Consider the following 13575-nt stretch of genomic DNA (forward strand, 5'->3'; position numbering starts at 1 on the left):
TCGTCTTCAGCGTGTCACTGACGTAATGACGGGGTCGGGTGGGGTCGGGGGTCGGGGGTCGTGAGCAGGTGCAGCCTGTAGGTGGCGACGGCTCTCAGGCTGCGCATCAGGTCCTGACAGAAGGTCTCCAGCTGCAGCAGCACCATGTTCGTCGCCAGCTGGACCTGGTAGTCGTCGTGGAAACCTTTGACCAGGACCGGGAGGTTCTGGACCGGCGCCTCCGAGGGCCGAAGCCGGGCCGAGTCGTGCATCTGGAACCCAACATGGCGTCAGCGCGGAACCGCAGAAGCCGCCCTCGGACTCACCTTGGAGATGTGGGTGTGCAGGTCCCTGAGGTCGGCCCTGAGGTCGTCCAGCCCGGTCCGATTCTGGGACAGGACTTGGAGCAGGTCCTGGTACAGCTGCGCCCCCGACATCATGCGACTCACACACACGTCCTGCAGGCGGAGACACTGAGCTGTCAATCACCGCGCGACATGGAAGTATAGACTGTTGTGACCTTGATGACCCCCTAGAGGTCACACTGTGTCAGTGTCGTCTGAAGATGAACTTTATTGAACTTCTTTAAAAACTATTATTTCTCATTTGTTTGTAATGAAGAATTTAGTTGAAACTAAAATGTTTTTTATATAATCAAGTGAAAAAAATCAATATATATATTAAATTATTTTTTAAAGTCTTAGTAGTAGTACTCCAAGAGTCACCGTAGTAGTACTGCGCGAGTCACCGTAGTAGTACTGCGCGAGTCACCGTAGTAGTACTGCGGGAGTCCCAGTAGTAGTACTCCGGGAGTCACCGTAGTAGTACTCCGGGAGTCCCAGTAGTAGTACTCTGGGAGTCACCGTAGTAGTACTCTGGGAGTCACCGTAGTAGTACTCCGGGAGTCCCAGTAGAAGTACTCTGGGAGTCACCGTAGTAGTACTCTGGGAGTCACCGTAGTAGTACTCCGGGAGTCCCAGTAGTAGTACTCCGGGAGTCACCGTAGTAGTACTCCGGGAGTCCCAGTAGTAGTACTCTGGGAGTCACCGTAGTAGTACTCTGGGAGTCACCGTAGTAGTACTCCGGGAGTCCCAGTAGTAGTACTCTGGGAGTCACCGTAGTAGTACTCCGGGAGTCCCAGTAGTAGTACTCCGGGAGTCCCATTAGTAGTACTCTGGGAGTCACCGTAGTAGTACTCTGGGAGTCACTGTAGTAGTACTCCGGGAGTCCCAGTAGTAGTACTCTGGGAGTCACCGTAGTAGTACTCCGGGAGTCCCAGTAGTAGTACTCTGGGAGTCACCGTAGTAGTACTCCGGGAGTCCCAGTAGTAGTACTCCGGGAGTCACCGTAGTAGTACTCCGGGAGTCCCAGTAGTAGTACTCTGGGAGTCACCGTAGTAGTACTCCGGGAGTCCCAGTAGTAGTACTCCGGGAGTCCCAGTAGTAGTACTCTGGGAGTCAGCGTAGTAGTACTCTGGGAGTCACTGTAGTAGTACTCCGGGAGTCCCAGTAGTAGTACTCTGGGAGTCACCGTAGTAGTACTCCGGGAGTCCCAGTAGTAGTACTCTGGGAGTCACCGTAGTAGTACTCCGGGAGTCCCAGTAGTAGTACTCTGGGACCGTAGTAGTACTCTGGGAGTCACCGTAGTAGTACTCCGGGAGTCCCAGTAGTAGTACTCTGGGAGTCACCGTAGTAGTACTCCGGGAGTCACCGTAGTAGTACTCTGGGAGTCACTGTAGTAGTACTCCGGGAGTCCCAGTAGTAGTACTCTGGGAGTCACTGTAGTAGTACTCCGGGAGTCCCAGTAGTAGTACTCTGGGAGTCACCGTAGTAGTACTCCGGGAGTCCCAGTAGTAGTACTCTGGGAGTCACCGTAGTAGTACTCCGGGAGTCCCAGTAGTAGTACTCCGGGAGTCACCGTAGTAGTACTCCGGGAGTCCCAGTAGTAGTACTCTGGGAGTCACCGTAGTAGTACTCTGGGAGTCACCGTAGTAGTACTCCGGGAGTCCCAGTAGTAGTACTCTGGGAGTCACCGTAGTAGTACTCTGGGAGTCACCGTAGTAGTACTCCGGGAGTCCCAGTAGTAGTACTCTGGGAGTCACCGTAGTAGTACTCCGGGAGTCCCAGTAGTAGTACTCCGGGAGTCCCATTAGTAGTACTCTGGGAGTCACCGTAGTAGTACTCTGGGAGTCACTGTAGTAGTACTCCGGGAGTCCCAGTAGTAGTACTCTGGGAGTCACCGTAGTAGTACTCCGGGAGTCCCAGTAGTAGTACTCTGGGAGTCACCGTAGTAGTACTCCGGGAGTCCCAGTAGTAGTACTCCGGGAGTCACCGTAGTAGTACTCCGGGAGTCCCAGTAGTAGTACTCTGGGAGTCACCGTAGTAGTACTCCGGGAGTCCCAGTAGTAGTACTCCGGGAGTCCCAGTAGTAGTACTCTGGGAGTCAGCGTAGTAGTACTCTGGGAGTCACTGTAGTAGTACTCCGGGAGTCCCAGTAGTAGTACTCTGGGAGTCACCGTAGTAGTACTCCGGGAGTCCCAGTAGTAGTACTCTGGGAGTCACCGTAGTAGTACTCTGGGAGTCACCGTAGTAGTACTCCGGGAGTCCCAGTAGTAGTACTCTGGGAGTCACCGTAGTAGTACTCCGGGAGTCCCAGTAGTAGTACTCTGGGAGTCACCGTAGTAGTACTCTGGGAGTCACCGTAGTAGTACTCCGGGAGTCCCAGTAGTAGTACTCTGGGAGTCACCGTAGTAGTACTCCGGGAGTCACCGTAGTAGTACTCTGGGAGTCACTGTAGTAGTACTCCGGGAGTCCCAGTAGTAGTACTCTGGGAGTCACTGTAGTAGTACTCCGGGAGTCCCAGTAGTAGTACTCTGGGAGTCACCGTAGTAGTACTCCGGGAGTCCCAGGAGTAGTACTCTGGGAGTCACCGTAGTAGTACTCCGGGAGTCCCAGTAGTAGTACTCCGGGAGTCACCGTAGTAGTACTCCGGGAGTCCCAGTAGTAGTACTCTGGGAGTCACCGTAGTAGTACTCTGGGAGTCACCGTAGTAGTACTCCGGGAGTCCCAGTAGTAGTACTCTGGGAGTCACCGTAGTAGTACTCTGGGAGTCACTGTAGTAGTACTCCAGGAGTCCCAGTAGTAGTACTCTGGGAGTCACCGTAGTAGTACTCCGGGAGTCCCAGTAGTAGTACTCCGGGAGTCACCGTAGTAGTACTCCGGGAGTCCCAGTAGTAGTACTCTGGGAGTCACCGTAGTAGTACTCTGGGAGTCACCGTAGTAGTACTCCGGGAGTCCCAGTAGTAGTACTCTGGGAGTCACCGTAGTAGTACTCTGGGAGTCACCGTAGTAGTACTCCAGGAGTCACCGTAGTAGTACTCTGGGAGTCACCGTAGTAGTACTCCGGGAGTCCCAGTAGTAGTACTCTGGGAGTCACCGTAGTAGTACTCTGGGAGTCCCAGTAGTAGTACTCTGGGAGTCACCGTAGTAGTACTCTGGGAGTCACCGTAGTAGTACTCCGGGAGTCCCAGTAGTAGTACTCGCGAGTCACCGTAGTAGTACTCTGGGAGTCACCGTAGTAGTACTCTGGGAGTCCCAGTAGTAGTACTCTGGGAGTCACCGTAGTAGTACTCTGGGAGTCACCGTAGTAGTACTCCGGGAGTCCCAGTAGTAGTACTCGCGAGTCACCGTAGTAGTACTCCGGGAGTCCCAGTAGTAGTACTCTGGGAGTCACCGTAGTAGTACTCTGGGAGTCACCGTAGTAGTACTCCGGGAGTCCCAGTAGTAGTATTTGCGAGTCACCGTAGTAGTACTCCGGGAGTCCCAGTAGTAGTACTCCGGGAGTCCCAGTAGTAGTATTCTGGGAGTCACCGTAGTAGTACTCGCGAGTCACCGTAGTAGTACTCCGGGAGTCCCAGTAGTAGTACTCTGGGAGTCACCGTAGTAGTACTCGCCAGTCACCGTAGTAGTACTCTGGGAGTCACCGTAGTAGTACTCTGGGAGTCCCAGTAGTAGTACTCTGGGAGTCACCGTAGTAGTACTCTGGGAGTCACTGTAGTAGTACTCCGGGAATCCCAGTAGTAGTACTCTGGGAGTCACCGTAGTAGTACTCTGGGAGTCCCAGTAGTAGTACTCTGGGAGTCACCGTAGTAGTACTCTGGGAGTCCCAGTAGTAGTACTGCGCCAGTCACTGTAGTAGTACTCCGGGAGTCCCAGTAGTAGTACTCCGGCAGTCCCAGTAGTAGTACTCCGCAACTCACTGTAGTAGTACTCCGGGAGTCCCAGTAGTAGTACTCCGGGAGTCCCAGTAGTAGTACTCTGGGAGTCACCGTAGTAGTACTCGCGAGTCACCGTAGTAGTACTCCGGGAGTCCCAGTAGTAGTACTCTGGGAGTCACCATAGTAGTACTCGCCAGTCACCGTAGTAGTACTCTGGGAGTCCCAGTAGTAGTACTCTGGGAGTCACCGTAGTAGTACTCTGGGAGTCACTGTAGTAGTACTCCGGGAGTCCCAGTAGTAGTACTCTGGGAGTCACCGTAGTAGTACTTTGGGAGTCCCAGTAGTAGTACTCTGGGAGTCACCGTAGTAGTACTCCGGGAGTCCCAGTAGTAGTACTCTGGGAGTCACCGTAGTAGTACTCTGGGACTCACCGTAGTAGTACTCCGGGAGTCCCAGTAGTAGTACTCACGAGTCACCGTAGTAGTACTCCGGGAGTCCAGGTAGTAGTACTCCGGGAGTCCCAGTAGTAGTACTCTGGGAGTCACCGTAGTAGTACTCTGGGAGTCCCAGTAGTAGTACTGCGCGAGTCACTGTAGTAGTACTCCGGGAGTCCCAGTAGTAGTACTCCGGGAGTCCCAGTAGTAGTACTCCGCGACTCACTGTAGTAGTACTCCGGGAGTCCCAGTAGTAGTACTCCGGGAGTCCCAGTAGTAGTACTCCGGGAGTCCCAGTAGTAGTACTCTGGGAGTCACCGTAGTAGTACTCGCGAGTCACCGTAGTAGTACTCCGGGAGTCCCAGTAGTAGTACTCTGGGAGTCACCGTAGTAGTACTCGCGAGTCACCGTAGTAGTACTCTGGGAGTCACCGTAGTAGTACTCTGGGAGTCCCAGTAGTAGTACTCTGGGAGTCACCGTAGTAGTACTCTGGGAGTCACCGTAGTAGTACTCTGGGAGTCACCGTAGTAGTACTCTGCGAGTCACCGTAGTAGTACTCCGGGAATCCCAGTAGTAGTACTCGCGAGTCATCGTAGTAGTACTCTGCGAGTCACCGTAGTAGTACTCGAGAGTCACCGTAGTAGTACTCCGGGAATCCCAGTAGTAGTACTCGTGAGTCACCGTAGTAGTACTCGCGAGTCACCGTAGTAGTACTCTGGGAGTCCCAGTAGTAGTACTCGCGAGTCACCGTAGTAGTACTCGCGAGTCACCGTAGTAGTACTCTGGGAGTCCCAGTAGTAGTACTCCGGGAATCCCAGTAGTAGTACTCGCGAGTCACCGTAGTAGTACTCTGGGAGTCCCAGTAGTAGTACTCCGGGAATTCCAGTAGTAGCACTCGCGAGTCACCGTAGTAGTACTCGCGAGTCACCGTAGTAGTACTCTGGGAGTCCCAGTAGTAGTACTCGCGAGTCACCGTAGTAGTACTCGCGAGTCACCGTAGTAGTACTGCGCGAGTCACTGTAGTAGTACTCTGGGAGTCCCAGTAGTAGTACTGCGCGAGTCACTGTAGTAGTACTCTGGGAGTCCCAGTAGTAGTACTCCGGGAATCCCAGTAGTAGTACTCGCGAGTCACCGTAGTAGTACTCTGGGAGTCCCAGTAGTAGTACTCCGGGAATCCCAGTAGTAGTACTCGCGAGTCACCGTAGTAGTACTAGTCTTAGTTCAATATATTTCAATAATATATCATTATTTTTTCTAAATTATTAGTTTTTTAATTCAAAGTCTTTGTGATCAAACTTTCAGCCAATCACAGGACGTACAGACGATCACGTGACTGATCTCGATCAGGTGGCTCGGTACTCTTTTAGTAATGTCTGGTGACTATTACTTCTACTATTACTTTAATTATTACTCAATGAAAAACAACCTGAAGCAGAAACTATGAGATTCAGTCGTTGAAGAGAAACACTCACCAGGGTGAAGAGGTCCGACGGAGGCTTCAGGACCGGGTGCAAGGGGATCCCCAGAGAAGACCTCATCAACTCCATCTCTGTCCTCTGGTCCTGTTCGAAGTCCAGACCCTAGGGAGGGGGAGGAGTCAGGCGTCGAGCCAATCACAGCGGAGAGTCGCACGGGTTTACCTTAGCCGTCACCAGCCTGGCGTGCAGGACCGGGAGGTCGCCCAGGATCTTGACCACCAGGGTTCTGGCTCGCCCGGACAGGGCTCGGATCGACGGCAGCTGATTGGACGAGGACACTGCCAGAACGGATCGGACCAGAACCGGCAGCAGGAGGCAGCGTAGAAGCAGCATGAGAACTGTCAGAGGAACACGTCAGAACCTTGAACCAGTCTTTGAAACTGAAACCTTCCAAGAAGGTTTTTTTTTAATGGAACTATCGATTTCAAAAGTTTTTGCTTTTAAATTATACTTTTTATCAAAGTTGATATTTCAATAAGGGATGTTTGTTCATATTTGTGTTGCAATTAAACTTTCACTTGAGTCCTCCGCGGCTAAAGAAACCATTAAATCCCAAGAGACCCTGGTGATGACTGAGGACGAGAGGATACAGTGAGTCCAGCAGCTTTTAAAGCTGATGTTTGGACATATTTTGGTTTGAAAACAAATGAAAGTAGTTACGACTTCTTTCAATACTACACATATATACTTGTTACTATACTATCACAACACCAGAGTCAAGTACTGGACAATACTACACATATATACTTTTTACTACACTATCACAACACCAGAGTCAAGTACTGGACAATACTACACATATATACTTGTTACTATACTATCACAACACCAGAGTCAAGTACTGGACAATACTACACATATATACTTGTTACTACACTATCACAACACCAGAGTCAAGTACTGGACAATACTACACATATATACTTGTTCCTACACTATCACAACACCAGAGTCAAGTACTGGACAATACTACACATATATACTTGTTACTACACTATCACAACACCAGAGTCAAGTACTGGACAATACTACACATATATACTTGTTACTACACTATCACAACACCAGAGTCAAGTACTGGACAATACTACACATATATACTTGTTACTACACTATCACAACACCAGAGTCAAGTACTCGACAATACTACACATATATACTTTTTACTACACTATCACAACACCAGAGTCAAGTACTGGACAATACTACACATATATACTTGTTACTACACTATCACAACACCAGAGTCAAGTACTGGACAATACTACACATATATACTTTTTACTACACTATCACTATATATCGTATAGTTGACTCTGTATAGTGATACCTATCAAAAGATCCTTGAAAATACACACATACTGTCAATCAAACACAATTGAGAAGAAAATGTACTTAAAGTCAGTGACACTTATGCAGCTGTTTGACTAGTCTAATGGGAGGGCCGGCTCTGGTGCCAACACAAACTATTATGATGGACACAAACATGCGTCCCAAAAATACACACTCTAACACAACTACATGCGCAACACCGCTAGAGAGAACTCAAGGATCACCTGGTTCCGGGTGTGGAGGCTCACCTGGCTGCGGGTGTGTGTCCGTCACGGGTTCTCGGGATCGGACTGGTCGGTTCGGAAGGGTGACCGCGGTGCCGTGGTTCCGTGTCCGGGTCCATTTTATACGCTGAGTGAGGTTGGAGTCACACGAAATCCCGGTGTGTCGAAACCCGTGTGTCAGGGTCAAGTCAAGTAGAAAATACACAGGAAGCCCGGGATTACCTGGGATCCGTGACGTCACTGCCACTTAATGTTTCCTGTCTGATTCACTTTTTGAAATTCTGGGTTTCCTTCTCCTCGCCCTGCGTGACCTCCTCCTTCACTTCCTACTTTCTCCTCACGTCCTCATCCCCCCTCCTTCATCCTCCTCTTCCTCTCCATCACTTCATCTCCTCCTCCTTCTTCACGCTCACCCGTTCAGTTCATCCTTTCATCTGCTCTCTCTTTTGCTTTAAACAACTCTCAATATTCTCCTTCTTTCTTTCCTCGTGTCTTTTCAACCTCATTTTCTTCATCCCACACTTTTACTCCTTCACCTCCTCCGTGTCTTTTTCATCCCCAGCTATTGCAGGCAGAGAATATACAAAAGTAGTTTATAAGTTGGTGTTGTTCTCGGTGTTTTCTTGACCTTTAAAGTATATACTTTATTGAATATTGTTGTGATTGTTTTAGCGCTTTGTGACCCTGGTCTGGAAAAGCTCTATATAAATATAAATGACTTACTTATAGTAGTATCTATATTTTATTGTAAATGATCTGTATATGTATGAACACACTCGTATTAGATGATTCTAACTTTGTTATCATTGTGATTCACATTCTTACGACACGTTCGATGACGCTTCCCTCTCCACCTCGGCCGGACGTGACGTCACATGTTCGGGCTTTTATTTCGCCGCTACAGGAAGTCTTTTATTTTGTCACCTGTCTTATTTTTCGTCCTTTTATGTTTATTTCCAACACTAAACCGCGTCACCGGGATCAAAGTATGACAGTGAACCCAGCGAAGGAATAAATGCCATGTAGCCGCGAGCGCGAGTGAAAAGCCCGCAGACTGACTCTCCCTCGCCGCCCCCGCCCTCCCGGTTAGCATGCTAAGCTAACTCTCCACACACTCGCCGGCTCCTTCGACCCAGTGGAGCCGCTAGAACTCGAGCCCGAACTCGGCGCCGCGACCCACCGATTCCGACCCCGTTCAGCACAGGCCAGACTCGGTTCCCCCCAGACCTTCCCTCGGTTCCGACCCCGCACCGACCCGCGGCTCCCCTGGTTCCCCTCCTTTTTTTTTTTTCGACTCCGACCCGTCTCTCTGCGGACACCATCTCGGCCAGATCCTCTCACCAGAACCGGTGGTTCTGACCCAGCAGCGACTGAAAATGATCAAGCTCTTCTCCCTCAAGCAGAAAAAAGACGAGGAATCTGCGGGAGGAAACCGAACCGGAGCCGGGGGGAAGAAGGCGAGCGCGGCCCAGCTCCGAATACAGAAAGGTAGGCTTCACCCACGACACCCAGAACCTGGTGCTCCGGCCCAGACCACCGGTGGGGGTCCCGTCAGCCCGACCGGTTCTTCGGCGGTCCAAACTTGCGAGGACAGTAACGCGAGCTAGCATTAGCTGCCGCAGCTAGTTAGCTTAGCAGCGGCTAACAAACAACAACAACAACGATGGTTCTATGCGTGTTTCTGTTCCTGTGTGTAACACACGGTGTCAACTACACACATGTGGCGAGATTGAGGCACGTTTGGGGGTCACACTTGAAACCAGATATTAGAGGTTTCTTTTTTCAAACACCTGACTTGTGTTGGTGACGTCAAGGTTCTGGACGAACGTTGGGTTTCTACAGGAGGTCTGGTGATTGTCCTGGTCTCTCTGTCGCCTCACAGCCGTGTCTCTGAGCAGATGTTCATGACCACGTCTCCTCGTTTCAGATATCAATGAGTTAAATCTGACAAAAACGTGTGAAATCAACTTTCCTGATGACGACGATCTACTCAACTTCAGAATCATCATCTCCCCGGACGAGGTACGCGTGTGTTGTTGTTGTGTTGTTGTTGTGTTCATGGTGTGTGTGGCTGACTGGTTTCGTTGCAGGGCTTCTACAAAGGAGGACGTTTCGTCTTCAGCTTCAAGGTACGACTGCGGCCCCGTGACTCTGTGAGTGCGACTCTGACCTCCTGCTGTGTTCCAGGTAGGACAGGGTTACCCCCACGACCCTCCCAAAGTTAAGTGTGAGACCATGGTCTATCACCCCAACATCGACCTGGAGGGGAACGTCTGCCTCAACATTTTAAGGTGCGTTTTGGGGTCTTTGACTGCGTCTGACGACACACTTGGATTAAAAGGCGAGTGTGTGCCGGGAATTATGTCCAGTGGGACCAAATGTGAGTTTTAATTCGTAGGAATAAGACAAATTCAGATGGATTTAGGCTCATTACATGTCAACATATCTTCTATAAAGAACGGGTTCAGTTAAAAGTGATGAAGGTGAAGAATCTTCAGTTAAAAGTGATGAAGGTGAAGAATCTTCAGTTAAAAGTGATGAAGAATCTTCAGTTAAAAGTGATGAAGAATCTTCAGTTAAAAGTGATGAAGGTGAAGAATCTTCAGTTAAAAGTGATGAAGGTGAAGAATCTTCAGTTAAAAGTGATGAAGGTGAAGAATCTTCAGATTAAAGTTATGAAGAATCTTCAGTTAAAAGTGATGAAGGTGAAGAATCTTCAGTTAAAAGTGATGAAGGTGAAGAATCTTCAGTTAAAAGTGATGAAGGTGAAGAATCTTCAGATTAAAGTTATGAAGAATCTTCAGTTAAAAGTGATGAAGGTGAAGAATCTTCAGATTAAAGTTATGAAGAATCTTCAGTTAAAAGTGATGAAGGTGAAGAATCTTCAGTTAAAAGTGATGAAGGTGAAGAATCTTCAGTTAAAAGTGATGAAGGTGAAGAATCTTCAGATTAAAGTTATGAAGAATCTTCAGTTAAAAGTGATGAAGGTGAAGAATCTTCAGTTAAAAGTGATGAAGGTGAAGAATCTTCAGTTAAAAGTGATGAAGGTGAAGAATCTTCAGTTAAAAGTGATGAAGGTGAAGAATCTTCAGATTAAAGTTATGAAGAATCTTCAGTTAAAAGTGATGAAGGTGAAGAATCTTCAGTTAAAAGTGATGAAGGTGAAGAATCTTCAGTTAAAAGTGATGAAGGTGAAGAATCTTCAGTTAAAAGTGACGAAGGTGAAGAATCTTCAGTTAAAAGTGACGAAGGTGAAGAATCTTCAGTTAAAAGTGATGATGAAGGTGAAGAATCTTCAGTTAAAAGTGACGAAGGTGAAGAATCTTCAGTTAAAAGTGATGAAGGTGAAGAATCTTCAGTTAAAAGTGATGAAGAATCTTCAGTTAAAAGTGATGAAGAATCTTCAGTTAAAAGTGATGAAGAATCTTCAGTTAAAAGTGATGATGAAGGTGAAGAATCTTCAGTTAAAAGTGATGATGAAGGTGAAGAATCTTCAGTTAAAAGTGATGATGAAGGTGAAGAATCTTCAGTTAAAAGTGATGATGAAGGTGAAGAATCTTCAGTTAAAAGTGACGATGAAGGTGAAGAATCTTCAGTTAAAAGTGACGAAGGTGAAGAATCTTCAGTTAAAAGTGATGAAGAATCTTCAGTTAAAAGTGATGAAGGTGAAGAATCTTCAGTTAAAAGTGATGAAGAATCTTCAGTTAAAAGTGATGAAGGTGAAGAATCTTCAGTTAAAAGTGATGAAGAATCTTCAGTTAAAAGTGATGAAGGTGAAGAATCTTCAGTTAAAAGTGATGAAGAATCTTCAGTTAAAAGTGATGAAGAATCATCAGTTAAAAGTGATGAAGAATCTTCAGTTAAAAGTGATGAAGGTGAAGAATCTTCAGTTAAAAGTGATGAAGAATCTTCAGTTAAAAGTGATGAAGGTGAAGAATCTTCAGTTAAAAGTGATGAAGAATCTTCAGTTAAAAGTGATGATGAAGGTGAAGAATCTTCAGTTAAAAGTGATGATGAAGGTGAAGAATCTTCAGTTAAAAGTGATGATGAAGGTGAAGAATCTTCAGTTAAAAGTGATGATGAAGGTGAAGAATCTTCAGTTAAAAGTGATGATGAAGGTGAAGAATCTTCAGTTAAAAGTGATGATGAAGGTGAAGAATCTTCAGTTAAAAGTGACGATGAAGGTGAAGAATCTTCAGTTAAAAGTGACGAAGGTGAAGAATCTTCAGTTAAAAGTGATGAAGAATCTTCAGTTAAAAGTGATGAAGGTGAAGAATCTTCAGTTAAAAGTGATGAAGAATCTTCAGTTAAAAGTGATGAAGGTGAAGAATCTTCAGTTAAAAGTGATGAAGAATCTTCAGTTAAAAGTGATGAAGGTGAAGAATCTTCAGTTAAAAGTGATGAAGAATCTTCAGTTAAAAGTGATGAAGAATCATCAGTTAAAAGTGATGAAGAATCTTCAGTTAAAAGTGATGAAGGTGAAGAATCTTCAGTTAAAAGTGATGAAGAATCTTCAGTTAAAAGTGATGAAGGTGAAGAATCTTCAGTTAAAAGTGATGAAGAATCTTCAGTTAAAAGTGATGAAGAATCTTCAGTTAAAAGTGATGAAGGTGAAGAATCTTCAGTTAAAAGTGATGAAGGTGAAGAATCTTCAGTTAAAAGTGATGAAGAATCTTCAGTTTAAAGTGATGAAGAATCATCAGTTAAAAGTGATGAAGAATCTTCAGTTAAAAGTGATGAATCTTCAGTTAAAAGTGATGAAGGTGAAGAATCTTCAGTTAAAAGTGATGAATCTTCAGTTAAAAGTGACGAAGGTGAAGAATCTTCAGTTAAAAGTGATGAATCTTCAGTTAAAAGTGATGAAGGTGAAGAATCTTCAGTTAAAAGTGATGAAGAATCTTCAGTTAAAAGTGATGACGAAGGTGAAGAATCTTCAGTTAAAAGTGATGACGAAGGTGAAGAATCTTCAGTTAAAAGTGATGAAGGTGAAGAATCTTCAGTTAAAAGTGATGAAGAATCTTCAGTTAAAAGTGATGAAGAATATTCAGTTAAAAGTGATGAAGGTGAAGAATCTTCAGTTAAAAGTGATGAAGAATCTTCAGTTAAAAGTGATGAAGGTGAAGAATCTTCAGTTAAAAGTGATGAAGGTGAAGAATCTTCAGTTAAAAGTGATGAAGAATCTTCAGTTAAAAGTGATGAAGAATCTTCAGTTAAAAGTGATGAAGGTGAAGAATCTTCAGTTAAAAGTGATGAAGGTGAAGAATCTTCAGTTAAAAGTGATGAAGAATCTTCAGTTAAAAGTGACGAAGGTGAAGAATCTTCAGTTAAAAGTGATGAAGAATCTTCAGTTAAAAGTGATGACGAAGGTGAAGAATCTTCAGTTAAAAGTGATGAAGGTGAAGAATCTTCAGTTAAAGGTGATGAAGAATCTTCAGTTAAAAGTGATGAAGAATCTTCAGTTAAAAGTGATGAAGGTGAAGAATCTTCAGTTAAAAGTGATGAAGAATCTTCAGTTAAAAGTGATGACGAAGGTGAAGAATCTTCAGTTAAAAGTGATGAAGGTGAAGAATCTTCAGTTAAAAGTGATGAAGAATCTTCAGTTAAAAGTGATGAAGAATATTCAGTTAAAAGTGATGAAGGTGAAGAATCTTCAGTTAAAAGTGATGAAGAATCTTCAGTTAAAAGTGATGAAGGTGAAGAATCTTCAGTTAAAAGTGATGAAGGTGAAGAATCTTCAGTTAAAAGTGATGAAGAATCTTCAGTTAAAAGTGATGAAGAATATTCAGTTAAAAGTGATGAAGAATCTTCAGTTAAAAGTGATGAAGGTGAAGAATCTTCAGTTAAAAGTGATGAAGAATCTTCAGTTAAAAGTGATGAAGAATCTTCAGTTAAAAGTGATGAAGGTGAAGAAT

The 13575-nt window shown here is 45.7% G+C and overlaps 2 protein-coding genes across 2 annotated transcripts in view; one reads left to right on the forward strand and one right to left on the reverse strand.

Moving 5' to 3' along the window:
• Positions 1 to 3: 3 nt before the first annotated feature.
• Positions 4 to 8065, reverse strand: csf3b (colony stimulating factor 3 (granulocyte) b). Its single transcript, XM_087808956.1, has 5 exons — positions 7688 to 8065; positions 6270 to 6445; positions 6102 to 6209; positions 306 to 437; positions 4 to 251 (listed from the first exon to the last, which is right to left on the reverse strand). Exons 2-5 carry the CDS (start codon positions 6438 to 6440, stop codon positions 15 to 17), a joined length of 648 nt encoding a protein of 215 aa, XP_087665082.1. The 5' UTR covers positions 6441 to 6445; positions 7688 to 8065; the 3' UTR covers positions 4 to 14.
• Positions 8066 to 8586: 521 nt separating this feature from the next.
• Positions 8587 to 13575, forward strand: part of ube2m (ubiquitin conjugating enzyme E2 M) — an 8181-nt gene continuing 3192 nt past the window's right edge. Inside the window, exons 1-4 of the mRNA XM_087809950.1 lie at positions 8587 to 9151; positions 9591 to 9685; positions 9754 to 9792; positions 9851 to 9954. Of these exons, the coding sequence (XP_087666076.1) occupies positions 9040 to 9151; positions 9591 to 9685; positions 9754 to 9792; positions 9851 to 9954 (350 nt within the window). The 5' untranslated portion in view covers positions 8587 to 9039. The remainder of the gene's footprint in view (positions 9152 to 9590; positions 9686 to 9753; positions 9793 to 9850; positions 9955 to 13575) is intronic.

This window comes from Callionymus lyra, chromosome 15 (genome assembly GCF_982586985.1).
Source record: "Callionymus lyra chromosome 15, fCalLyr1.hap1.1, whole genome shotgun sequence".
In the NCBI taxonomy this organism is placed as follows: Eukaryota; Metazoa; Chordata; class Actinopteri; order Syngnathiformes; family Callionymidae; genus Callionymus; species Callionymus lyra.